Here is a 25082-nt window from a genome sequence, read left to right as displayed (position 1 = left end):
TTTACCCTCTCCAAAGCTTACTTTTCACTACTGTCACAGAAGCCATTAGGGCCAATCTGAACTTCAAAGCAATTAGAGGTCAGGAGAGCTTTGCAGAAACCTCCCTCTTAAAAATTTTAACAGCAGTTCAACTACTGGGAGGGAGCTGGCAGGTCAACGGTGCCTACCAGGGTGCTGGGCACCGCCAGGACAGCCGCTGCTTTTCCTTCTTCAGAATCCTGTGCACCGTCTGGGGGGCGGCAGGACACAGCACCCACTAAAGCAGACAGAATCTGCGGCTCGGGGCAACGAGCACCCAGATGAGCACCCAAGAGGACCCAAGCCCCAGAAGCGCCGTGGTTGGCGCTGCCCCAGACGGAGCTAAGAGAAGCTGTCATATACACTTTTGCGGTAGAGAGCAGCGCAGCCCGCCACCGTGCCGCCGGTCAGCGCCACCTCACCACCCTCCCCCTCCACACAGCTCGCTTCCCTTCAACAAGATGGCGGCCTTCCCACTCGCCTCCTTTACCGACATGGCGGGTCGAACCCCCATTGGCGCCACCGCCCCGCCACCGCCCCGCTATAGGCTGAGCCACTGGCTTTCCCCGCCCCCTACATCACACGGCCTCGTCCCCAGCTGGACACTACATTACCCAGGATACCCTGCGCCTGCCGCCCCCCTCTCCCCCCCCCCCCCCCCCCGGCAAGGCACCGGGCACGGGGGGGGACGGGACGGGACGGGGCGCGGTCTCGCGAGAGTGCGGGGCGGCGGCGGGCGGCGACGGGGAGGGGGCGCGGCGCGGGGCCGCCCTGCGCAGGAAGCGAAAGCGGCCGTGCGGCTGGGGCGGGCCGCGCTCTGCCTCGCCGAGACCGTTGGCCTGGGCCCCATGGCGGCCGCGCCTGCGGAGGCGGCGCTGGATCCTAGCGGGCTCTCTCCGAAGGAAGAAGGGGAGCTGGAAGACGGCGAAATCAGCGACGACGACAACAACGGCTTCGGGCCCTATGGCGGCGGGGGCTCCGAGCCCGGCGGCGGCCTCGTCAGCAGCAGGCCCTACTCGAGGCGCAGGCCGCCTCCCGATCTCCGCGGCGGCATCTCCCTCTCCTCCTCCGGTCGGCGCTTCCCCCGCTCGCGGCATCAGCCCCCGCCGGAGATGGGGCACCTGCACGGCCACGGCGGGTATCGGCCCAAGGACTCGTTCCGCTCCCACCCGCCGCCCATGCCGGCGCCGCGGATGCCGTCGGGCTCGCACTCGGAGACGGGCCCCCGGCTCTCCTTCTGGGAGCGCAGCCACAATGCCCTGGACCGATTCCGTTTCCGAGGCCGGCCCTACAGGGGCGGAGGGCGCTGGGGTAGGAGCCGAGGCGACGGCGACCGGGGAGGCAACCCGCCGGGGAGGCCGCCCGGAGGGGGAGGCGGTGCCGGATTCAGTAGCAGCCAGGGCTGGAGGGAGCCCTCGCCTCGAAAATGTATCCTTGAGACGTGAGAGGGAGCGGAGGCGGGGAGGCCGTGCTGCTGGGGTGGGCCTGGGTGTGTCAGGGCCGCGTTACGCGGCCGAAAGCCCTGCGAAGGGACGCTTTTTCCTCCCGCTCTGGCCCTAGGACTCCCGTAGGGGTAACGGAGAGGGAGGCTCCTCTTCCACCCCCGGGGCTTGGCTGGGGCAGCGGGCCCTACTTCGCAAGGAGAGGCTGCTGGGAAGCCGGATTACTGCCCTGACCTGGCTTGCAACCTGGCCGATCAGCCCCATCTCGGGAACAAGAAAAAGTGTAGCCTGAAACAAAGCCTTAGTCGATTGGATCCCAGGTGGCTGCTTTTCTAGCCCGAAGTGCGAGTATTGTGAAGCAGGGTCAGTCTTTGGTGCGGCAGTTTTAATGTATGTAATTAAAGTGTCACAGTTGTAAAGCTAAAACCCTAAGCTTGTTAATTTCCCTTATTGGGCAATGGAGGATCCACTCTTTTTTCATTTTTGCTTCCAGCTCTTCAGAGGCTGTTACACATAGCTAAAGCTAACTTTAAAGCTAAACTTAAGTTGAAATGGGCCTGTGTGCGCAGAATGTGGTTTATGTGGGAGTTTGGGTAACATAGGAAAGTGCTATTTGTCTATGAAGCCATATCCAGCTTTCCTTGTAGAATGTTCTCCACTGATTGCTCTTAGAGTTGGTTAGGTGACTTTTAATAGAGTTCTAATATTTCCTCCTTTTAGGAGTAGGAACTGCAAAAGTGATGGAAAAAGCTCCTCTCACTTTCTAGGTTTGCTATAGAAAGAACCATAAAGAACTGATGCCAAGTGTAACTTGGGGGCAGCCTGGTACTGAAACTTGATGTAGCTGCATTGTTGCCTAACTGAAAACGTAGGCAAGTGTAAAAAATACTGAGTGAGAGAACTAGTGGTTAAAATCTATTTTCCAAAATCTTACAGTGTTTTATTGTCCTCCCTACCAAGTCAAAGGGTGTGTGTTGTTTGCTTGACTGTGCTGGTTGATCCCAGGAACAGGAATTTTTCCTACTTGTGCCAGGACTTAAGGCTTTGAAAGCTACTCGTGGGATCCTTGTGTTATTTTAGATACAAGATTATTTATCAGTGTCTCTTTTTTTGGTTTTTTTTTTAATGTGGATAGAATATGTAAACTAGTGATAAAGAAATACTTTTATTTAGTCTCATCTGGTAAAGTTACAGCATTACTGAAGTCTTCATAAGAACTCTTCCTTCAAGTATCTTATCTTGAGAGGCAGCGAGTGAAGATGTGATTTGCCCAAGGTTGCACAGTAAGACTGTTCTAGTGCTGAAAACAGATTTTAAGTCTCCTAATTTGCAGTGTTGCTCTGAGTACCAGAAAATAGTTACTTTCTGTGTAATGAGTAATTTGCAGGGCAAACGTATTGATCACCTTAAACAGACCTTGCAATGCTCGTTAATAATGATATAGTGTCTCCTTCTCCGTTTTAATTAAAAGAGCATTCAGAAACTGATAATTCCATTTTCAAACGAAAAGCAGAAAATGAGGAAATGAGGCAGTCTTTTTTTTTTTTTTTCCCTTCCCAATACTTAAGATGCACTGTTCTGTTTAAACATGATAGAGAAGGTTCTAATACTGTTGCTCTTTAATAAGTGACATTCAGTTGTTTATGGATCGTATAGTTAAGGCCCATGATTTTTTCTTGGTGTAAGTTCTTTTCTCTATTTTTCATACCCTTGCCACCTAAAGGAGTTCCTAAATATTAAGGTACCTCCATGTTGCTAATATTAATGGAGTAGGGACATAGTTCATGGGCGTGTGACTTCAGAAGAGACCTTCACATCAACTGGTACAAGGAGGCTTGTGGTCTGGAGTGGTATTTGGAATTCCCCCAGGAAAGTGAAATGTTAAGTGTCTGCTAAGACAGAGATGTCTTTTTTTCTTTATCCTTGGAACTAGAACTTTGCACAATGCTTTGTAGAAGTATATGTATAAATGGAGTAAATGACACAGTGGAGCACTTCAGGAATTCTTGTTACTTTTCTTTGGGTATTAGCTTTTAATAGGCTTTTCTCTTTTAATTCCTAGCAACTTTAACATGAAGCTGTTGGGTAGTCATTCTGCAGAAATTCTTGCATAGAGAATTGTGGAATTTTGAGTCTGAAGTATGGGACCAAAATGTGACTTTCTGTTTCTGTTGAATTCTGAAGTCTTCACAGCGTACATCTTTCTTCAGTTCTAACCCCCCAGTTTCTTCAGTTGGTCTCTTTTTTTTGGTTGTAGGATGAAGTGTCTTGTGAGTTGATTGAAGAGTAATGGTTGTTTTAATGTATATGTGCCTGTCTGCCTTTCATAGCACTCCACATAGTCTTGCATTCTGTGTATAGAACCACGTATAAAAAAAACCTTCTACATATGTGGAACACACAATTTCTGATTAATACCGTTGTGGGAGCTCTAGCAATTGTATTATCCTGAGCACAAAAAACATCTCAAAGCTTTGTCTTGTTACCCAACTCTAGATGACTCCAGAAGCTGTTGAAGTATTTCAATATCGAATAATAGTTAGACTTATTTTTATAAAATGATGTTAAATCACTTAATTGGCTTCAGACTTTCCTGTGACTCACAAGATCGCTAATGTAGTTATCTTTTTAGAAGTGTGTTGGAAGTGAATTTGGCAAATATACTTACTACATAATTTGGTGTTATACTGCACACAGCTCTTAGTATTTTCAGCATGTTTATAGATTGTTTGATTGCCTTCCAGATTTTATGTAGTTTATCTTTACTAGTTTCTGGGGTTTGTGCTGAAGCTTAAGAAAGCATTGTATCGCAAAACATCTCCTGATACGACAGACCAAGATTCTTCATACTTATTTTAGAAGTTACCATAGTGAAACATCCAAGTTGTTAATGCATGTTGTGAGCAGAAGACAAATATGAAGTTATCTTCCTCTGGATTCAGTATGTCTGCATTCAGAGGACACCTGTTTTAGCTTTTAGTTTTACTCAGTTTATTGTTTTAAGAGATGACATTGATGAAAAAGCATTTCGCATAACTGGGTGTGAGTCAGCTGTTATCACAGTGGGGTTGATACTGAAAGTCGAATGAGTCAAACCTGACTTGGTATCCTAAAAGATTTCCCCTCAAGCATGATTATTTTACAGGATAGTTTAGCTTTTCAAGTGTCAGGTTAAGGTAAGAGGAAGTGAACCTCTAACAGTGAGAACTTTTATTCTGGGTACAGTTGAGTAAGAATGTTTCCATTGCCTGCCTTTGACAACATGTTGTCAAGAAAATCTATCCCTTGGGTGTGTATAGACAACCTTTGCTGAGTAATTAGTAATTCCCAACCCTCTTTTAGCATTTTTTGAATGTTTTGATTGCAAGTCTTTAGCCACTTATTTTTTATTCCCTTCAGTTGTTGATTATCCTGTGCCTTACCTCATTTGTTGAGCTGCAGTTACTGCAGTGTGTAATTGTGCTGTGGCTAGACTTAGCATTTTATGAAAGCATAAAATGAGTGTGAATGAATTTAACCTGCCTTTCTCAGAATGTCACACGGGGAGTCAATACTTGAGTTATGAACTCTGGAAGTCTGACTTACTCTTTGTGATGGGAACCTTCTCAGCATTACAGCTGTTGTTTCTGGGAGGATAGTGTGAGAAAGAGACAAGACTTCTCAGCAATTCATGAAATTCTTGTCATAAGTAGGATATTGTAAATTGTTGGTTTGAGAAAATGTTTGTTTAAGCTGTCAGTATGTAATAATGGATACATCTTTTGCATGCTTCTCCTATTTATAAGGGATATTTTTCAAGCTAGCCTTAAGGTAAAATTAAAATAATACATGAGAATGATCTTAAGTTCTGTTTGTCATAACTCAGTGGTAATATTGCCACTGTTACAAGGTTATACATATTCTTCTCTTAGTTTTCTTGACCAGTAATTCAGCCAAAACTTTTGGAAGGTCCCCATCTAGAAAGCAGAACTATTCTTCTAAAAATGAAAACTCTGTGGAAGAAAGTTTTGAGGATCTGCTCTTGAAGTATAAGCAGATACAGTTAGAGCTTGAATACATTAATAAAGATGAAAGACTGGCTTTGAGCAACAGGGAAGAAAATGAACAACAAGATGATGATAAAGCGGTGGACACTGAGGACCAAATAACTGTAGAAAATGACAGTATTACAACGGATGCTATAAAAGAAGTTTCTCCTGAGGAGAAAAATCCGGTTATAGCCTTTCAGGCATTTGAACTGAAACCTCTCAGACAAAAACTGCCTACTCCAGCTGAGAGGAGCAGATTAAAAAAAGGCAAAGAAGGAACAAAACAGTCATCACAAAAATCTGAAGTCATAGAATCTGGCCCAGGTAAATACTTGTAAAGTTCTTTTTGCTTGCCATTATCTATCATATCTATTAGGCATTGGGAAAAAATTTACTTTCATTAAAATACTAATTTTAATTAAAATGTTAAATGTTTTAAGTTATGTATTTAATGTACTTAACTCCTGGTTTATGTAATTCCTTGAATTACATAAACATGCTTGGAAGCATGTTTTTTGTTTGTGTTTTTTTAGCTAATGTGTTTTCTTAGACTAACTGATAATTTGGCAGAAAGCATGAGGACAAGACTTGAAGGTTTTATTCTGTTCACAGCAGAAATTGTTGGCTTTCACTGAAAGTTTTCCTTCTGTTTTTCCCTTGTTCTTTTTTGTAGAAGCAAAATGTGGTTATTTTTTTAGCTGAAAAGATAACATTTAGAGACATCTTTTCCTGCATTTCATCTTTGTTACATGTTTTCTTCAATGTAACTAACAAGCCTTTATGAGATTTTCTTTTTTTTCACCAGAATTAGCTTGATTGTTATTGCTATTCACGAATATTGAAGAAATCATGGGCCAGAAATAGAAAGGATTTGTAGAAGAAATGTGGCTGAAGGGTAGAATGAGTATCTTGTCCAGGTAGTTCTGGACTGCAGGCCAAAGAGCAGAGTTGCTCAGATGCGTGAACTGGTTAGGGAGAAGCAAGTTATCATGTCCAGCTGACCTGTGGTAAAAGTCCTTGAGCTTACTTTTAAGTCTGCAGCAAAATGAGGCAGCTAGCTTAAACTTCCTATTCTGAGTCTTCATCTAGTTCTAATAAGTGTTTGCTGTGGTTGAGGGTGTGCTTGTGGATATCACTTGTCATCTTATGTTAGCTAATTTGTCAATGTGTATAAACTAGTAATTTGAGTGGGAAGAGACATAGTAGTAAATGGATTGATTAGGAATACAGGTGAGTAATTAGTAGGAATATGAAGAAAGGTAGGACTAGAGCACCGAAAGTCAGAATGATTTATTCATAAATTCAGAATGAGAATTTAGAAGAAAAACCCTGTAAAGAAACCAAAAGAGAAAACTGGTAATTAGTAGTCAAACCACCTCATTCCAGGTATTTTTTTCCTCTTGTGTCTTTCCCATTAATAAAAAGAAAAAGAAAAAAAAAAAAGAGTTCTGGTATTCTTTAAGAGGTAATGTAGTGTTTGATGGGAGACATGAGGAAAAACAACAGATCTTGACCATAGAAGAAAAACCAGTAGCCTGCAGGAAGAGAACATAGCAAGGCAGGAGTAAAAGAGCTATTTAAAAAGCAAAACAGTCTCAAAAAAAAAAAAATCCAAGTTCAAAACTTAGAAGCACTGAAGTTGAAAATACAGTTCATGTGATAGTGAAAATAGATGCTATAGTATGCACATTAAGAGCGTCTTATTTTTTGCACACCACTCAAGTGTATGACATAAGAATGATCTGAAAGCAGACACGTTATGTATGAGTGACTGTTTATGACAGTGTAATACAGGCTTCCAAAGTTTAAAAAAAAAAAAGCCAGCTGATATGAGTTACTGCAGATTCATGTGTATCAAGTGAATGTATACTACTTGATTACGCATATATTAAGAAATTAGCAAAATTTGTTTTTCCCATTATTTTTAAATGGTGTACTGGATGTTTCTCCAGACCTGTTTAAGTTGAAGAACTTGTCTTAAAACTCAGGGAAGTTTGTGTCTCTTTCTAGAATAGAATCATAGAATCATCTAGGTTGGAAAAGACCTTTAAGATCATCCAGTCCAACCATTAACCTACACTACCAAGCCCACTCTAGACTAATCAAGGGTAGACCAGACTAAACCATATCCCGAAGTGCCACATCTACCCGTTTTTTAAACGCCTCCAGGGATGGTGACTCCACCACCTCTCTGGGCAGCCTGTTCCAATGCCTGACCACCCTTTCCGTAAAGAAATTTTTCCTAATTTCCAGTCTAAACCTCCCCTGGCGCAGCTTGAGCCCATTTCCTCTTGTCCTATCGCTAGCTACTTGGGAGAAGAGACCAACACCCACCTCACTACAACCTCCTTTCAGGTAGTTGTAGAGAGTGATAAGGTCTCCCCTCAGCCTCCTCTTTTCCAGGCTAAACAACCCCAGTTCCCTCAGCCGCTCCTCATAAGACTTGTTCTCCAGACCCTTCACCAGCTTCGTTGCCCGCCTCTGAACACGCTCCAGCACCTCAATGTCTTTCTTGTAGTGAGGGGCCCAAAACTGGACACAGTATTCCAGGTGTGGCCTCACCAGCGCCGAGTACAGGGGGACAATCACCTCCCTGCTCCTGCTGGCCACAGCATTCCTGATACAAGCCAGGATGCTGTTGGCCTTCTTGGCCACCTGGGCACACTGCTGGCTCATGTTCAGCCGGCTATCTACTAACACCCCCAGGTCCTTTTCGGCCAGGCAGCTTTCCAGCCACTCCTCCCCAAGCCTGTAGCGTTGCATGGGGTTGTTGTGACCCAAGTGCAGGACCCGGCACTTGGCCTTGTTGAACCTCATACAGTTGGCCACGGCCCATCGATCCAGTCTGTCCAGGTCCCTCTGCAGGGCCATCCTACCCTCGAGCAGATTGACACTCCCACCCAATTTGGTGTCGTCTGCAAACTTACTGAGGGTGCACTCGATCCCCTCATCCAGATCATTGATAAAGATATTGAACAAGGCTGGCCCTAAAACAGAGCCCTGGGGAACACCGCTCGTGACCGGCCGCCAACTGGACTTAACACCATTTATCACTACTCTCTGGGCTCGGCCACCCAACCAGTTCTTTACCCAGCGAAGAGTATGCCTGTCTAAGCCGTGAGCTGCCAATTAATTCTAGAATTAATTCTCTGTGGTTCAGCTGTTCTAACAGATCCTTTACAGTATGCCGTGCTTTCTTTCCTTTGTTGCCCATTAGTCTATTCTGCCTGTGTTGTCCCCTTCTGGTTTGAAAGTGTGTTTTAGTTTGTGTAGTATGTCCATGCATATGTCTGTCTGCATCACAGAAACTACTGTATCATCTGTGTCTCCCCACTTCCATCCCGTGGACTGAATGGTTAGGATCTTTGCGTAGTATAATAACTTTTTTGAATTTTCTTTTAGAATACTTATGGGTATTAGATACTGTTTTTCTTCCTCTTGTATGTGTGCATTTAAAATATGCATGCATGTGCAAGCAGGAAGACCTCCTGCTACATACCACTTTTATTTAGGTTTAAGGTCTTGGTATATTTTAAACAGCACCTTTCTGAATGTGACTTTTCATAAAATGCTAGGAAGAGTGAAAGATGTATGCAGTGCAGACTTATTTTCTACCAATTTGAGTTGTGGGAAGGAATCTCTCTTTGAAGAAAGGCTAATACAGGAAAAGATCTCCAATCTTCTCTCGAAATGTGTTTTTCTTTCCTCTGATACAGATAAACATATATATGTGTGGTTATATATAAATAATATAATTATAATTTTGCTATCAATTATATTAATAGTTGTTAGCTATAATCATTAAATTATGTAATAGGATAATACAATATACAGCATTATCTATATTATATATAATACATTAATGTGTGTGTATATGTATGCTATAGAATAATCAGATGGATATGTGGCTTTTGGGCAGTCTAACAAATTAATATGTCAACATTTTAATGTTTAGCGGGAAAGCATTACTATTTACTATTCATTTCCACAGGATAATTCTTTTCTATTTTCCTGTGGCATGAAATGGAGCAAGTGTGTTCTTACTGCAGCTTTGGGCCTTTATATTTAATTCTGCAAAAGACTGACCAGTTACTCAAAATAGCTGCCAGTGGAATCTGAGATGCTCAGGACAACAGCTGATACGAGATGGTAGCATAAAACAGATGGCAAGAAGTCTTCTTGTCTCCAAATTTTTCTCTGCTTCTTGGGGAAGTACGTGTCAACCTTAAGACAGAGAGTTGTTAAAAAATGACAAATCTTTCCTTAGGCTTATGGCATCATTATGATGTAGCTTTCATCAGACATGCCACGTTTATATTAATGTTTTAATGTGATCTTATACATACAACTGCTATTCTGCTATATTTTGCACTGTGTGCCAATGATACTGATAAAATATGTTTGTATGGATTAAATTCTGCACAGCATTTTAATGTAGCTCTGTCTCATGAGAAACAGCTCGCTCAAAAGTATGGTATTTTTTCTTTTGGAAGGTACAGAAGACAAAGAACAAACATCAGTGCGAAAGCTTAGTAGTTCAGATGTTACATCTGAAAAGGTAAGAAAGTATTCCTCTGTAGATGAGGCTTAATAGCATTGCGATACTCTTATGGCTTTTTTCAAATTGCAGGCCAGAAATGTTTCAGTAATAGAAGCAGTCCATTCTTAAGGAATGACACTTACCAGTACAGTAGGATTTTTAAGCTTTCTCTTGGTAAAAAATTGTGGGACAGACTTCAAAAGACTTTTTCGAAAAAGATTTTGTTACTAGATGATGTTTTTTGACTTTTTGTCTTATCCTTTCTTCTCTTTTCTTCTCAAGAAGCTGCTTGATGATGAGGAGGAGATGTCTGAATTGCAGCTTAGGCTTCTTGCACTTCAGTCTGCTAGTAAAAAATGGCAGCAAAAAGAACAACAGGTGATGAAGGAAAGCAAGGAAAAATTAACAAAAACGAAAAGTGTAACACAGAAAGTCAAAGCCAGTACAAAAGCACATTCAACAAAAAAAACTAGTGCTACAGGTAATAAGTTTAATGTTACTGAAGTGGCTATCAATGGCATGACCTCTGAAATAAAAAAAAAAAAAACATAGTATGTTATGTGAAACATTGGGTAATGAGCCTTTAATCCCTCTAAAACCCCATACATCTACTCAGAGCTCTTGAAGAATCTAGGATTAGGGGGAACCATTTAGGTTAAGGTGGAGTTAACCACATACTTTTTATTTAAAGCCAAGCAAGCTTTGAGGAAACAACAGACGAAGACATCAAAGAAGATGCAGCAGCAAAAGGAACAAGACAGGCGTCAGAAGGAGGAAGACCAGAGGAAACAAGAAGAGGAAGAGGAGAGAAGAAAGAGGGAAGAAGAAATCAGAAAAATTAGGGACCTCTCGAATCAAGAAGAGCAGTACAATCGATTTATGAAGCTAGTTGGAGGAAAGAGGAGATCAAGAAGCAGGGTAACAAATTTGTTATATGGTGTTCAGGTGTTATATTTGGAATTCATGAGTGATTTCTGTCTTGCCCCTCCTGGTTCTATGTCCCTCCCTCCCTCCCCCCCCTTTGGAAAAAAAAAAAAAAAAAAGCTCAAAGTATTTCAGTGTTCACAGTGTTTTAATCCCATGCTAGACAGGCATTCCCTTTGAGTTTGGTAGTATTAGTTCTGTATGAGTTGTACATTTGTAAGTCAGTGGTAAAGCATTTTCCTCCTAAAGATATTTTGAATGTTGTGATCAAAGAGCAATCTTTAACACAAACCAATCATCCAAACTTTCTTAGCTTTCTTCTCTTAGATTGCAGTTTTGTCTCCACATTTTTTTGTGGGCTGCCTCTTTCAAAATGTCATCTGAGGTTTGGAGAGAGAAATGAAATGTAAGGAGAAATGAAACTGCAACTAAGGGAATGGGACTCCCTATTTGAGGTCATGTTATAGAAGAGTCCCATTTATAATAATGAGTGGAAAATAAAGGCTAAAAGTGTTTAACTGTAAACAGTAGAAACTCTAAAAGCTACCAAAATGTCTACTGTATGCCTCTGGAAGATACAAATTGAGGGGTCTAAGAAGTCATACTTACCTGTTCTGCATATTTCAGTTTTCACTGAACATTGATTGGCATCCATATAGTGTTAGGCATTCTTTAAACAATCTGATTTATTAGTTGACAGGCTCTGGGCATGTTTCAGTGTGGTATGTGGCTCCTTCTGGGACAGTAAAAGGATTCTCCACCTGAGACATCAGTCTTAGAACAATCAGAACACGTTTCACCTAAACGCACAACCTTTGTCATAGTGAAGATGATCGTTGTGCAGTTTTGTGTTGTTTCTAACAAGGGTAGTTCATGCGCTCTTGGTAATTGCCATGACAGATTAACAGAAATAATAAAGTATTTAATTCTCTTTCAGTGTTTCAGAAATATATAACCATGGCAATTTACTAGATACATAATGACCTAATAGGTATTTAACAGTTGCTTCTATGTATCATGATACCCCCCACCTCCCTCTCCCTGAAGAGATCCAGTTTTAAAACTGCCTGTTAATTTGTCAAGTCACTACCTGCAATGGATTTGCTTAAAAGGTAATCTTCAGTTTGCTCTTTTTGTACAAGCTAAGTAAATTGTATTTATAAAGCAATTAGAAGACAAAGTTAAAGGGCCTGATTCTGAAATTTGCTTTTAACTGGTGTGCTCTAAAAGAATAACATAAAACCAGCTAAATAAAATACACTTTTTTGTATGTTCAGTCTTCAGATACGGACTTGAGGTGGTCTTTGGATAAGCAGTCTACAGATAGTGCAGGAGGTATATATCAGTATGACAATTATGATGAAGTTGCTATGGATACAGATAGTGAAACTAACTCTCCAGGTAAGACTTATTTACAGTTTTCTTATATGTTGACTGGTAAATATTGTTAAGAAGTAGGTAATGAACTATCATTTTAGAAGAAAAGTCTTTTTTCTGAGATGTGGCAGTTCTAGAACTAACAATTTAAGGTGAGCTAATTCTGTCTTGTTTTAGTGCTGACTCTCTTTCCTCTCCATCTCTGCTGTAGTGGTATTTTGATGGTCTTCAAGCTTATACTGTTCTCATTGCAGTACTGTAGAGTTTATTCTTTTACATTCCCAAGCAGCTGTGTAGAAAGTAAGGGCCTCAGGGCATTGGATAGACAGCAGCTTTGCAAAAAAGGGCCCGGGGGTCCCAGTGTACATTAAGTGAAACGTAAGTCAGCAGTGTGGCTTTGGGTGGCTGCAGCCTGGGCTGTAGCACTGTGACTATAATGGGTGGGTGGTTGGAGGGGGCTGTTGAACACTGACAAGACTGCATCAGTTTTCTAGTTTCATGGTAGGAGAAGGATAGTGATGTACTAGAAGGAGTCTAGCAAAGGACCTTTTGGTGGATGAAAAGCTGGACATGAACCAACAATGCGTGCTTGCAGCCCAGAAAGCCAATCGAATCCTGGGCTGCATCAAAAGCAGCGTGGCCAGCAGGTCGAGGGAGGTGATTCTGCCCCTCTGCTCTGCTCTGGTGAGACCTCACCTGGAGTACTGCATCCAGCTCTGGAGCCCTCAGCACAAGAACGACATGGACCTGCTGGAGCGGGTCCAGAGGAGGGCCACCAAAATAATCCGAGGGCTGGAGCACCTCTGCTATGAGGCCAGGCTGAGAGAGTTGGGGTTGTTCAGCCTGGAGAAGAGAAGGCTGTGGGGAGACCTTATTGTGGCCTTTCAGTACTTAAAGGGGGCCTACAGGAAAGATGGGGATAAGCTGTTTAGCAAGGCCTGTTGTGACAGGACAAGGAGTAATGGCTTAAACTAAAGGAGGGTAGATTTAGACTGGATATAAGGAAGAAATTTTTTACAATGAGGGTGGTGAAGCACTGGAACAGGTTGCCCAGGGAGGTAGTGGAGGCCCCATCCCTGCAAACATTCAAGGTCATGTTGGACAGGGCTCTGAGCAACCTGATCTAGTTAAAGCTGTCCCTGCTCACTGCAGGGGGGTTGGGCTGCATGACCTCTAAAGGTCCCTTCCAACCCAAAGCATTCTATGATTCTGTGACTAAGGGAAACTGTTTCAGGCCTGGTTTTCATAAAATTCACTGGGGACTAGAGCACTTGATTTATGGAAAGAGACTGGGAGAGCTGTTTGCGTTGAGAAGGCTAAGGAAGGCTTTTGCTGCTGTCTTCAACTACCTAATGGGCAGTTACAGAGAAGACAGAGCCAAACTCTTCCGTGGAGTGTGCAACAGAAGGACAAGGGGCAACACTTAAATTGTAACAAAATTAATTCTGGTTAGATATAAGGGAATACTTTCACAGAGAATGGTCAAACACTAGAACGGGTTAAATGGAAATGTTGTGGAATCTCCATCCTCAAATATACTTCGAACTTGACTGGACAAGGCCCTTAGTAACCTGACTTTGGGGGCAGCCCTGCTTTGAGCACCTGTGCTGGGGCATATGCCTTCCAGAGGTCTCTTCCAGCCTAAATAATTATTGACTCTGAGTTGGAGGTGCATTTAAGGTATTCAGGTTTCCTTGTTCTGTCTCAACATGTGGAGTGTTGAGAAAGCTTCATTAAGCATTTTTTGGCCATTTTTATTCTCTGGCTTTTCATCTTCTATATTTTTTTATCTTTTTTTTTTTTTTTTTACTCTACTTTCTTGTCAGCCTTCATTATACATTAGTTTGCTAAAATACTGCACCTGCTGTTTTGGATGTGTAAGCTACATGAATCTTCTCTTGATGAAGCATTTCAGGCTCTAGTTTTATGTTTCAGAATTCAGTATCAGCTGTGCATTTGGTCTCCTTCTGTCCTCATTTGTGTTGTATTTTTGGTAGCCAGTAATCAGGAGACTCTGTGTTGAGATACCTGGTTTAAGAAGGTAGATTCTTGCAAATTAAATGAGGGCTGAATCATTAGCTTAGTAGTACTGTTTGACTGTACTTGCATTTCGTATGTAAAATAGAAAAAGGACAGGTAACTACTCTTTTTATATACATATACGTAAGAAATAAATGCACTGTGCTGTGTCTCATCTTACCTTTCAAATTGGTGCATAGTAAAAATGTTTGTCTCCTGCTGCTGCATTAAATCAGTTGAAGTATAAGCATGAGTTGGTGTTTAGTAGTTAACCTGCCAGATTTCTTACACTCGATAATTGGTTTTTTTATAATTACAGCTTCTTCTCCAGTGCAGCCTCCTTTCTTTGAGTGTCCAGTAGGATATTTTCCACCTCCAGTACCACCAATTTCGTTGCCACTGCCACCTCCAATTCCAGTAAGTAGCCTTGAAAGGAGCGTGTTCTTGAAGAGGTTGATAATTCTCATTGTGTGTCTTATTTCTAATGCTAAAGTTGGGATTAAATTTAGATTCCGTTTTTGGTACAATTCTCTGTTCAGTGATTCCCTTGAACTATCTGATAGACTTGTGGTTGCTTCTTTAAAACACTGTTTCAGCTACTTTTTGGCTGATCCAGTTCCTGTGTAATGGAAGTTCTTCCTATTGAACTAAAATTTTCCCTTCATTGTTAGAGTTATGTTGTTTCATAACAGAAAGCAAAAATTGCCTGAAGCACATGTGGAAAAATAATGAATTGGAATTGTTAGCACAAGGCAACTTTGCCTCTTATCTCTAGGCCATGTACGTAGATATGCTTATTCTCTGACTTGCTACCTGAGGGGGGGGGGAACCAACCAAAAATGTAGCTTGTCACAGTCCTCCTTTCAAACTTTGTGGATTTTGACTGTATGCTGTCTGTCTTCTCACCTAAGAGTCCACATGGAAATTGAATTAGTATATTGTTTTTCCCTGCCAGTTCTTCACTGAATGATTGCTGCCCTTTTTAGTAAAGCAGTAGAAAGTTGCCATTCCCTGCCATGAATGCTTCTGAATTTTTGACTAAGGGAAATTGTAACTTTGTTAGCTAAGACGAATTCATAAAACTGTTTTAAGGACTGTTTTTTCAAACAGTGTGAACCTATCTGGTTAGCCATATTTCTGTGGCTAGACTATCTCTGGTTCTGAATTCTCATTTATGTTTACTTTGTATGTCTGCACTGCTTTACTATCCAAATGTAATCTTGTTTCCATTATCGTCTTTGAGTAATTACTAACTGTTTAGCAGCAGCCTTTGACAGCCGACTACAGTTGGAATTAGTTTTAAACCATGAAATAATTTAGGTCTCAACCTCTGCTAAATAATCATAAAGTAGTAGTGATTTTCATGTTTCAAACCCTTGTTTTCCTTTTTATCTCAGCCTGTACCATCTTTGAGCCAACTTTATGTGGAGGGTATTTCTTGTGTTTCTCTCGAGCCGCCTCCACCTCTTCCACCTCTTCCCCCTGAAGAGCCTGAACAGCCACCAAAACCTCCATTTGCTGATGAGGAAGAGGAAGAGGAGATGCTCTTAAGAGAAGAATTGCTCAAGTCTCTAGCCAACAAACGAGCTTTCAGATCTGAGGTAGTCCATTGGTTTTTGAATGTAAACCTCTAGATGGCAATCTTGACCAAAACTTAAATGTGACCTGCTAAGTGAGGTTTATAGGCTTTTTATACTGCTTTTCTGATGACTTAAACAAAAAAAAATTCTCTGAATTTCCATCATCCTCTGCCCCCCAGAAGAAACCAAAACAAAAGCCACCCTGGAACACCATTTGAATTGTAAATTGCAGCTTGTCTCTTATTTCTGAAGGAATTGCAAAACCTCAAGATACTGAAAATTGAGTATGTTCATGGGAATGGGGATTTTATTTTCTGCAAAAAAATTTTTGTTATTTATCAGCTGTCAGAGAACAAGACACTTTGTTTCAACCTTCTAGCAAAAGGAGTTTAGGTTAACTTTTTTTCTGTTGTTTTGGGTTTTTTGGAGTGAGAAGCAAAGTTTGTGGTTTTGAAAATTTAGATTGTTTTTGACCTCATTAAAAGGTTGTGGATCTTTTGCAGTTGACCTGTGAATAACAAGCATGTTCTTGTATTTTGATGTTATTGCGGCATTGCAAGATTTATCTGATGTGTTTGGATAGTCTGCCTAAATCAGAATTCCAAGTTCCAAGACATGTATGGAACAATCTCATTTATGCTTATGTCTTTTAAAATGCCTGTGTATAATGTGTATTTTTATGATGATATTTTTGTTTTATTTTGTTAGGAAACTTCAAGTAACAGTGGTCCACCTTCCCCTCCTGTTCCAGATAATTTGCAGTCCGTGCCAAGAAGCAATCTGTCTGCTGTCAGTATTAACACTGTGTCTCAGCCGCGGGTACAAAATACAAAGTTTGTTAGAGTACCGAGGCCACCACGAGCAGTGATCACAGTAAGGAAATATTGGTGCTTTTTATTAATAAAACTATGAGTTGAAGTTTTCCTCAGTTCAAGTGAACAGCAGACTTAAGGTTTTCTAGTGATACAGCAGAGAATCGTGGAGCTTCAATTAAACATTTGAATTATTAGTAACTTTGATAATCCATATGCTCTTCTAGAAAGAATTTGACACTGAAGTAAGAATTTACAGCCTGAGAGAGCATCAAAACATGCCAGCACTCATCTGAATTAAGAGACTGTAAATACAGTTCCATTAATTTCTTGTCCACATTAGCACAGACTAAAGGGTGTTGTTCAATGGTAGCTGAGCCAATCTAATCGCTGTTGCCAAAAAGAAGAGGTGGTCTTGCTCTTTCTCCTACTCCTGGCCAGATGGTGTCTCCCTTACTTTAAACTGGGGTCTGGAGCATCAGTCCTGTTGCTTAACTTATTTGATGTGCTAAACTGGTTAGAAAACTAACCTTGGGTGGGGTGGCGGGGAAAGTGCTTTTCCTTCTGGGGGGAGTTGCATTTTTTCAGTCAACAGTGTGAGCATCGGAACTAGCACAAAAGTGGTGGCAGATGGCATGTCTGTGAATGCAGGTGGAAGACAGGAGAGAGTATTCTCTTCAGGCAACAGCAGACTTCATTACATTAGCTCAAGCTGTATTCTGTAACTTGACCTTCATTTGAATGGTCATGGGAGGTATGTGCAGCTAGCATTTGATTTGATGGCTGCAGTCTCCTTGGGTTGTTGGAAACGTGTTATAAAAGCATATTTGCCTGTGTTATGCCAGACTGGAAGCCCATATAATCTACTGTTCTATTTATGGCAGTGAAGCATACATAGTGGATAGTTTGTGATTATTTGAACAACACATCTTACAAAGCTTGGTTTGTTGTAGCTCTTTCCTATGCAGATTCTCTAATGAATAGTATGATTGAGTCCATACCTTTGCCTTTCTGTCAGGGGATGGTGTCTTTAGTACACTGATTTTTTTTTTTTTTTTTTACTAAATTTGGAGGAATGTATAGTATCTTTGAGACTATTATATCACTATCAAATCTAGCTGTAGCTGGCCAACAGCTTTCTTGCTCGTAAATAGAGACTGTGTGATCACTTGGTCACCTGATGCCATAATGAAAAAAAAAAAAGCTTAAGATGGTAGACATATGAATGTTCCTTTTTTGGTCATTCTAAGGCCTACTTTCCTTTCTGTAGGAAAATTGTGCTCTTAAGCTTAAAGTGGATGTATTTACTTTTGTTTGTACCCATCTTCACAATCTACTTTAAATTCTACATATAACTAGAATAATTGTTCAATTTGGTCATGTTTATAACCTTTCTATAATAATTTCATGTTTACTTACATTTTTAAGTGTTTTTATGTTTAAATACTAAACCTGTTCTGAAAAAACCCTTAAATTAGCACATATTCTGTTGTCCTGAGACTTCATTAACTGCTGTTGCATAAATGAGGGAAAACACATGTTACTGGGGACCTATTGGTTTGTTTTAGTAACATAATAAATGTCTCTTATCAGCTGTGCTGTTGAAAGGCATTTTGTAAATGGTAAAAAACCTGCAACTGAAATTCAGTGCCTCTTGCTAATGATGGTTAGCTTAGTTAAAGCTGACAGATTAATACCTTGTATTTGCATCTTTTTTACGAAAATATTAGAAACAAAGCATTTTGCATTTGTTAATTTTTTTAAATAGCTTGGGATATGGAAAATTTATGTATGAAATAGGTGTGTGTTTTAAAGAACTTACGGCCAAATAATGTTCACAGGGGACTAGTCACAAGGTATTTCTGTCCTCACTGAAAACAATTCAATGTGAAAACAATATCAATTGCTCCTGTTAGTTTAAGCTTTTAGAAACAATTTGTATTGAATGCTTATGATTTTTTTAACTTTTGTAGTATTTGGTATTTCTTACTAGAGCCTAACAAAGGTGAACTCGTGAGAATTTAATTTTGACCTCAAAAACTGATAGTTTTTCTGTGAGCATTGTTGGATATATCCAGAAATTAAAAAATCACAAAGATATAGAAAATGCAAATTATTCAGGCTTTTGAAATCTAATTTCATAGTTTTGGGGGCTTGGTAGCTTTTAAATGTCTGAGCATGCTGTACCATATTTCAGAAGAGGTTTTAAATTTACCAACCTTGGGATTTCTTCTGTGGAGTTGAGGACCTCTGCGTAGTGGAATAGCCTACAGATACTGGTTTGCTTTTTCAAGATTATCTTGTAACCCTTTCTGAAAGTACTCATGGGCACTCAGGGGTCTGTTCACCACAGATTGAAAATATATCTTTGAACATTACGGAGAGATCCTGTGTTACAGCTGAAGCTGCAGTAGAAGCTAATCTTACTGAAGGCAGTGTGATGGTAGTTGCTTGGTACTACTTTACTGATTGTTAAACATTTTGCTGAACCACATCAAGAAATAACACCTGGGAAGAAACACCTGGAGAAAAGCTGACTTTGACCCTCCCCACTATCAGCTTTTCCCCTAGAAGAAAAATGGGGAAGGTAGTTAGAGACAGTTTACCCTACGCAACTGTGCCGAAAGAAGCTTGGCAGCTTTGGTCTTCTAATACCAAGAGCCACTGAGAGGGAAGGGATGTATTGGGCACCTGAAGATGAGGAGAAGGGTGGGGTGCCTTGCCTGATTAATTTAGGTTTCCATGGAGCAACAGCCAGAGAATATTTGTGAGGAGAGGACGAGTGCCTTGTTCTGGTTTCTTGCACCAATATAAATTGGAATTTCACCTACCTGTGCTATGGTGATGCAAAAATGATGCAGCTGTAGTACATTCAGAAGCAGTAGATATAATCCTTGTTTTAAGAACTGTCCAGAAAGAGAATATCGAAGAGAAACAATTGTGGAAATTGGGTGTTTTTTGCTTTAAAAAGTAGGGGTTTTTTGTGGGTGTGTGCTTTAGAAGACTCTTAGATCTTTGAAGAGGTCCTGTCCTGAGGTAAAGGTTAAATGTATAACTGTAATTGTCCAGACCTACATGGGGAGATAGGAAGAGCAGTCCTGGAAATGTGAACTAAGTTGCTTCTTTTCAGGCTGTAACTCCAGAGCATTTGAGGTTAATCTAAATTGTCTGCTTGTTTCTGCATCTTTCTTTGTGCTGGAATTGGCAGTCATCTGATCTTCAGTGAGCTGTTTCAGTTAGTGATGTTGGCGAAAAGTGATTAATCTTGTTTCATTTGTTCTTTATGTACTGTTGGTCTTCTGCCAATTCAACTGCCTGAGCAGCTCACTGTAAGGTCAGCTAAGTATAACTGTGGGACAAGAGGCATCATAGCCATGTGGCAGAAAGACGAGGGAGCTCTGGTATGTCTGCCACAGCATTTCTAGTGCAGACTTGATTGATTGTTACCTCTCAGTTACTTAAAAAAATTGCTTGCAAATGGCAGATGATAGTTTTCATTACAATTTAAATAATTCGTTAAGTATAGGAGTCAAAGGTTTGAGATTCGTATGCTATGACCATGGAGACTTAAATATGCTGCAAATACTTGGGAATACGTTGAAAATGATGGAGTACCTTTCATATTACAGTATCGAGAATGGGTACAGGATCTCTCTCGTAGTGGAGATGCACAAATGTCTAATTTTTTTTTCTTACAATGTGGAATTGGTGTGCCATGATAACAAAAGGAGTTAACCTCCTTTTTCTATTCTAGTAAATATGTGCTCAGTTGTATCTGTCTCTGTAACTTTTTCTTCTTGCTGTAAAAATTCCTTCATTCTCCCCACAGCTTCCAAAACACAAGTCTGTTGTGGTTACATTAAATGACTCGGATGATAGCGAGTCTGATGGAGAGCCGTCTAACTCAACTAACAGTGTGTTTGGAGGACTGGAATCTATGATAAAAGAAGCAAGGAGAAATGTTGAGGTAAACACTATCAGCATTTAATAGGTTTATTTTGTAATGATTTTGCTTTGTGTATGGAATTTAAACTTTAGAATTTGGTCAAGAAATACTGGATTACATCAGAAATGGGCAAGAGTGAGTACATTACTCCTGTCTGGATCATTGCATTGTAATTTGGGTTGCACGAGCTAATTAAAATGATTTTTTTGGTTAAGGTGGCATCCTGAAGATAGAATTTGTAATATATTTTGGTTTCATTTTTTTTCAATTAAAATTCAATACATCTTTAATTACTAGGAAAAAAGTACTGGCTTAAAGGATCTTATTAGCCTTGAACAGCTTTAAGTTTGTCCTGAAATGCCTTTTAAAAATAGTAGTTAATAGCTGTATTTTAAACTAGTATTGACTTAAACCTCGTTGTAACAGGCCTCAAAAATCAAAGCCCCTCCAAAATCAGAAAAAGAAAATGATCCAATGAGAACTCCAGAGGCTCTACCAGAAGATAAGAAGATAGAATACAGACTCTTAAAAGAAGAGATTGCCAGGTACAACTGAGTTTAGTTGTTAATGTATGTATATGCATATTCTTTGTAGTCCTTTACTAGTCTGTTTTTGTAACTGGAAGGAAAATTTGAGTTTGAAAACCTTGCGATTACCTTCAGGTTTTTCCCCCACTCAATTTTTAGTAAGACAACATAGGAGTCTATAGGAAGTCCTTGGATTTGAACTGACTTGACTGTAGTTGATTGCAGTTGTGGAAAGTTCTTTTTAACTTAAAATCTTGTCCTGCTACTTCTTTGAAGATTTTAAAACTCTTGGGAGTACACATTGAAATGAATGTTGAAGCTACTGAACATCTTTGCTTTTAACATCTCTGTTTTAGTCGTGAGAAGCAACGCTTAATTAAGTCTGATCCACTGAGGAACAATTCGTCCCCTGCAAATTCTGATGGTGAAGTTGATGGAATTGGGAGAATAGCAGTGGTGACAAAACAAGTCACGGAAGCAGAAGCAAAGCTTAAGAAAAACAGGTAAATATTTCACTGTCGTAAGTCCTACCTTGTTTGCTTAGCAGGATGAAAATTGTAAATAATCTTTTTGAATGTGTAGCATTTGAAGTACAGCAAATGATTGGTTTTCTGTTGTCTTGAACTATTCAGTCTTGAATTCTATTGCTGTACAAAAGCAATTATGTTGTAGTGCCAGTGTGGTGTTTGATGGTAACTTTTAAGTATGATTTGTCATGCTAACTGTTTTCAGCTCTGTTTACATTCAGTGACTAGAACATCATCTGTGCCACCTAATGACTCTGAAATATGAAAAAATGAGTGTGCCTTTCACTACTTGGTACAGTTTGAGGGTGGGATGTTTTAATGGGATATGCCTGACATATAAATGAATGAGTGTTTCTGCAGAATAGGTATGCTGTTTGAAGCTTTTCCTGTATGCCTTTTCTTTTTTGGCATGCCTCTTCCATGTTTCTCACCTTTCTTTGGAGCTACTGTGGAAAATATAAGTGCTTTGCATCCTTCTTCTCTGCTTCCGTTGCTACTTGATAATTTCTGTGTGGTCTTGTGAACAAACTGGTTCCTTGTCAGACATGAATTGAAGGACATTCTTCCGCCCTGCCTTTATTCACACCTATCTATCTAAGTCTTTATCTTGCTTCCTTTAATGCATAGCTTTTTATATTTAATTACTCTGCTATAGTGCCGTAATACCTATGGCTTGTAATCTGCTAATGTGTGTATGTGCCGTAAGAACTGGGTTGTTACTTAACAGAAAGGAAGAACATGTGTGGTTTGGATGTCTTAACGTTAAAAACAGCATTAAAGATACACCACTTGATTACCTTCCCCTGTCTTCATAACTAGAATGTTTTCATCTGCTTTATACTGACATGCTGAACTTGGGATATTGAAATCTGCTGTATGTACTACCAATATTTAATGTCTCAAAAATGTTAAGACTGTCTGGAGAAACTTAGAATGTTGGTTGTTTGAAAAGTGAAAAAGAGCTGGGTTCTTAATAACTAGGGTTTCAGAGGAGCAGCAACAGCTCTGAGAAACTTCCTTCTGGAAAAAAATGTGTTACACGGCTTTTTTGCTTTTAGACTTCTGTTGATGAAGGATGAATCTGTCTTGAAACATTTGTTGCAACAAGAGGCCAAGAAGAGAGAGAATGTTCGAATTGCTGAAAGTAAGATTAACAAGCTGGCTGAACAGCTACAAGCAACAGAGAAGATCTTGAATGCTAATAAGATGTTTCTCAAGAAGCTTCAGGAACAAGTAACGTGAATTTTGAAATGTTTCTGTTTCCTAGAGCTGGAAATCTTGAAATGGGAAACCTGATTTTTGGAGGCAATAAGCTTTCTTTGAATTAATCATTAATTAATTCCCATGTATTTTCTGATTATATTCTATTATGTAGTCATATCTGAGAATTTACATCTTACTGCAGTAATTTTTTTTTTCTTTTTTCAGATTCATAAAGTTCAACAACGAGTTACAGTAAAAAAAGCTCTGGCATTAAAATATGGGGAAGAACTTGCTCGAGCAAAAGCAGTAGCAAGTAAGGAAATTGGGAAGCGAAAACTTGAGCAAGATCATCTTGGAGTAAGTCTGTTGCATGCTTTTAAACTATGTTGTACTTCAAAAGCAGTAGCAGTTTTGATTAGGAAACTTAGTTCAAATGGGATTTCAGGAAAATAAGAAAACATTTCAAAAGCGCTGTAGGAATCTTCTTATTGGCTTCCTATTGTTTTGAGAACTCAATAGAAAAAGCAGTAAGCATTTTAAAAAAGAAAGCTGTTCAAAGCTTGCATTTCTGTGCTGGGGAATGTCATTAATAAATAAATAATAGGAGGACCTATATGCCTGTGAAGGAAGGAAGGAAATACTTTACTGTCTGTAGACATCAGTGTTCCTGTTAAAACTATCTAGCAAAGATGCTGAAGTGGGGATCTGATCTTGTTGTTTTGAAAAAACAAATGTAGAAAAACAAGGCTAAAATATTTTTGTAAATTTTTCTTTTTGTGTCCCCCCCCCCCCCAACCCCCTGTGTATACTTGTTTCATAGCTCATCTTTTAAATGTGGCCAGAACTTCTGTTGAAGCCCTGTACATGATGTAGGGTAATTTTTATTGAAAAACCTGCAAACATGCCAGTTGAATTGTGGCAAACTCTTTTGTGGTTTTCCTGCTGTTTTTTGAAATTTTCTGGCAAGAGTTTAAAAGATGTTTTTATAAACTCTGAATTAAATATCTTGCCCATGTTTCATTTACCTCCTGTCAATAGATCAGTAAATGTGAAAATGAAATAAAGGGAATCTTTTTTCTTTTCAGCCAAGCAAAATGTTGAAATTGGAGAACTCCCCTGCATCAAGTCCAAAAAAGCATTCAGCAGAATTGATTGCACTAGAGAAAAAACGACTACAGCAACTAGAGTATGAGTATGCTCTGAAGATTCAGAAATTGAAGGAGGCCCGTGCGCTTCAAACCAAGGAACAATCAAATATTGCACCTCATGCAGAAGAGGAATCTGAATTTGCATTACCTCAGCCATCGCTTCATGATCTTACACAGGATAAATTGTCTTTGGACAGTGAAGAAAACTACTTTGATGATGAAGTTCTGTCTAATTCGAACCGAGAACGAAGGAGATCTTTCAGAGAATCTAATTCTTTCACTAAACCAAATCTTAAACACATGGACACTCCAAAACAAGAAACTATAAACAAACTTTCTAAAAAGGCAGCAGAAGAGCCTGAGCTGTTCCTTGGGTTGAATGTTGATGAACTGAAAAAACTTTATGCTAAAGCTGACAGCTTGAAAGAGCTGCTAGTGAAAATTACTGCCTTTATAGTACCTAAGGAAGATCTGTTGTGTGGTCAGGTAAATGCTTTAAAACTAAACATGAAGGTTGTCTTTATTAGGTGGTATTGCAGTTGCTATATATCTGTTTATCTATTTCCTAGGAAATTTCAGTGGACATGGATTTTGTTACATCGCAAAATAAACAAACAGAAGTGAAACCATTTCCATTTGGACCGTATCATAGTCCTCTTCTAGTATTTAAATCCTACAGGTATGAAGACTGTAGCAGCTGTTTGACTTCTGTGTATATGTGTTCTTGTTCAAGTATTCTTCACTGCTCTTCCTTGATACCCAGGCATGTACAGAAAGACAAGCTGCAGTGAGAAACTTGACTATCCTGAAACAATTTTGTCTAGTTTAGGGAACCTAACGATTTTTATTACTTTTTCTGGTATGCAGGAGTCCCTTGCTTTTGTGCAGTATGCTGCTTGTATGTTGTATTGCATACTGTTCCCTGCAACTGGATTGTTGTTTGGTGTAACTAAATTAAAAATTAGTAGTCAAGCATTTGAAAACAGGATTT

The 25082-nt window shown here is 40.0% G+C and overlaps 1 protein-coding gene across 8 annotated transcripts in view; it reads left to right on the top strand.

Moving 5' to 3' along the window:
* Positions 1-866: 866 nt before the first annotated feature.
* Positions 867-25082, top strand: part of ZFC3H1 (zinc finger C3H1-type containing) — a 45417-nt gene continuing 21201 nt past the window's right edge. For 5 of the 8 annotated variants that reach the window (XR_012832005.1, XM_075727925.1, XM_075727858.1 and 2 more), the window contains exons 1-16: positions 5775-5812; positions 9480-9700; positions 9982-10046; positions 10311-10509; positions 10720-10946; positions 12230-12353; positions 14668-14765; positions 15746-15949; positions 16637-16801; positions 20570-20707; positions 21113-21231; positions 21570-21716; positions 22799-22973; positions 23169-23300; positions 24029-24577; positions 24661-24770. Coding sequence is in view for 6 of the 8 variants with exons in the window: in XM_075727925.1 (XP_075584040.1) it covers positions 9652-9700; positions 9982-10046; positions 10311-10509; positions 10720-10946; positions 12230-12353; positions 14668-14765; positions 15746-15949; positions 16637-16801; positions 20570-20707; positions 21113-21231; positions 21570-21716; positions 22799-22973; positions 23169-23300; positions 24029-24577; positions 24661-24770 (2501 nt within the window). In the remaining 2 variants the exon portion in view is untranslated. Of the gene's footprint in view, positions 1447-5392; positions 5813-9479; positions 9701-9981; positions 10047-10310; positions 10510-10719; positions 10947-12229; positions 12354-14667; positions 14766-15745; positions 15950-16636; positions 16802-20569; positions 20708-21112; positions 21232-21569; positions 21717-22798; positions 22974-23168; positions 23301-24028; positions 24578-24660; positions 24771-25082 lie in introns of those variants that run through there. The other 3 variants (XR_012831988.1, XM_075727666.1, XM_075727801.1) reach the window with 2 other exon arrangements.

The sequence above is a fragment of the Pelecanus crispus genome, chromosome 1 (genome assembly GCF_030463565.1).
Source record: "Pelecanus crispus isolate bPelCri1 chromosome 1, bPelCri1.pri, whole genome shotgun sequence".
In the NCBI taxonomy this organism is placed as follows: domain Eukaryota; kingdom Metazoa; phylum Chordata; class Aves; order Pelecaniformes; family Pelecanidae; genus Pelecanus; species Pelecanus crispus.
Note: the sequence above shows the minus strand (reverse complement) of the source record. Positions and strands in the feature narration are given on the sequence as shown.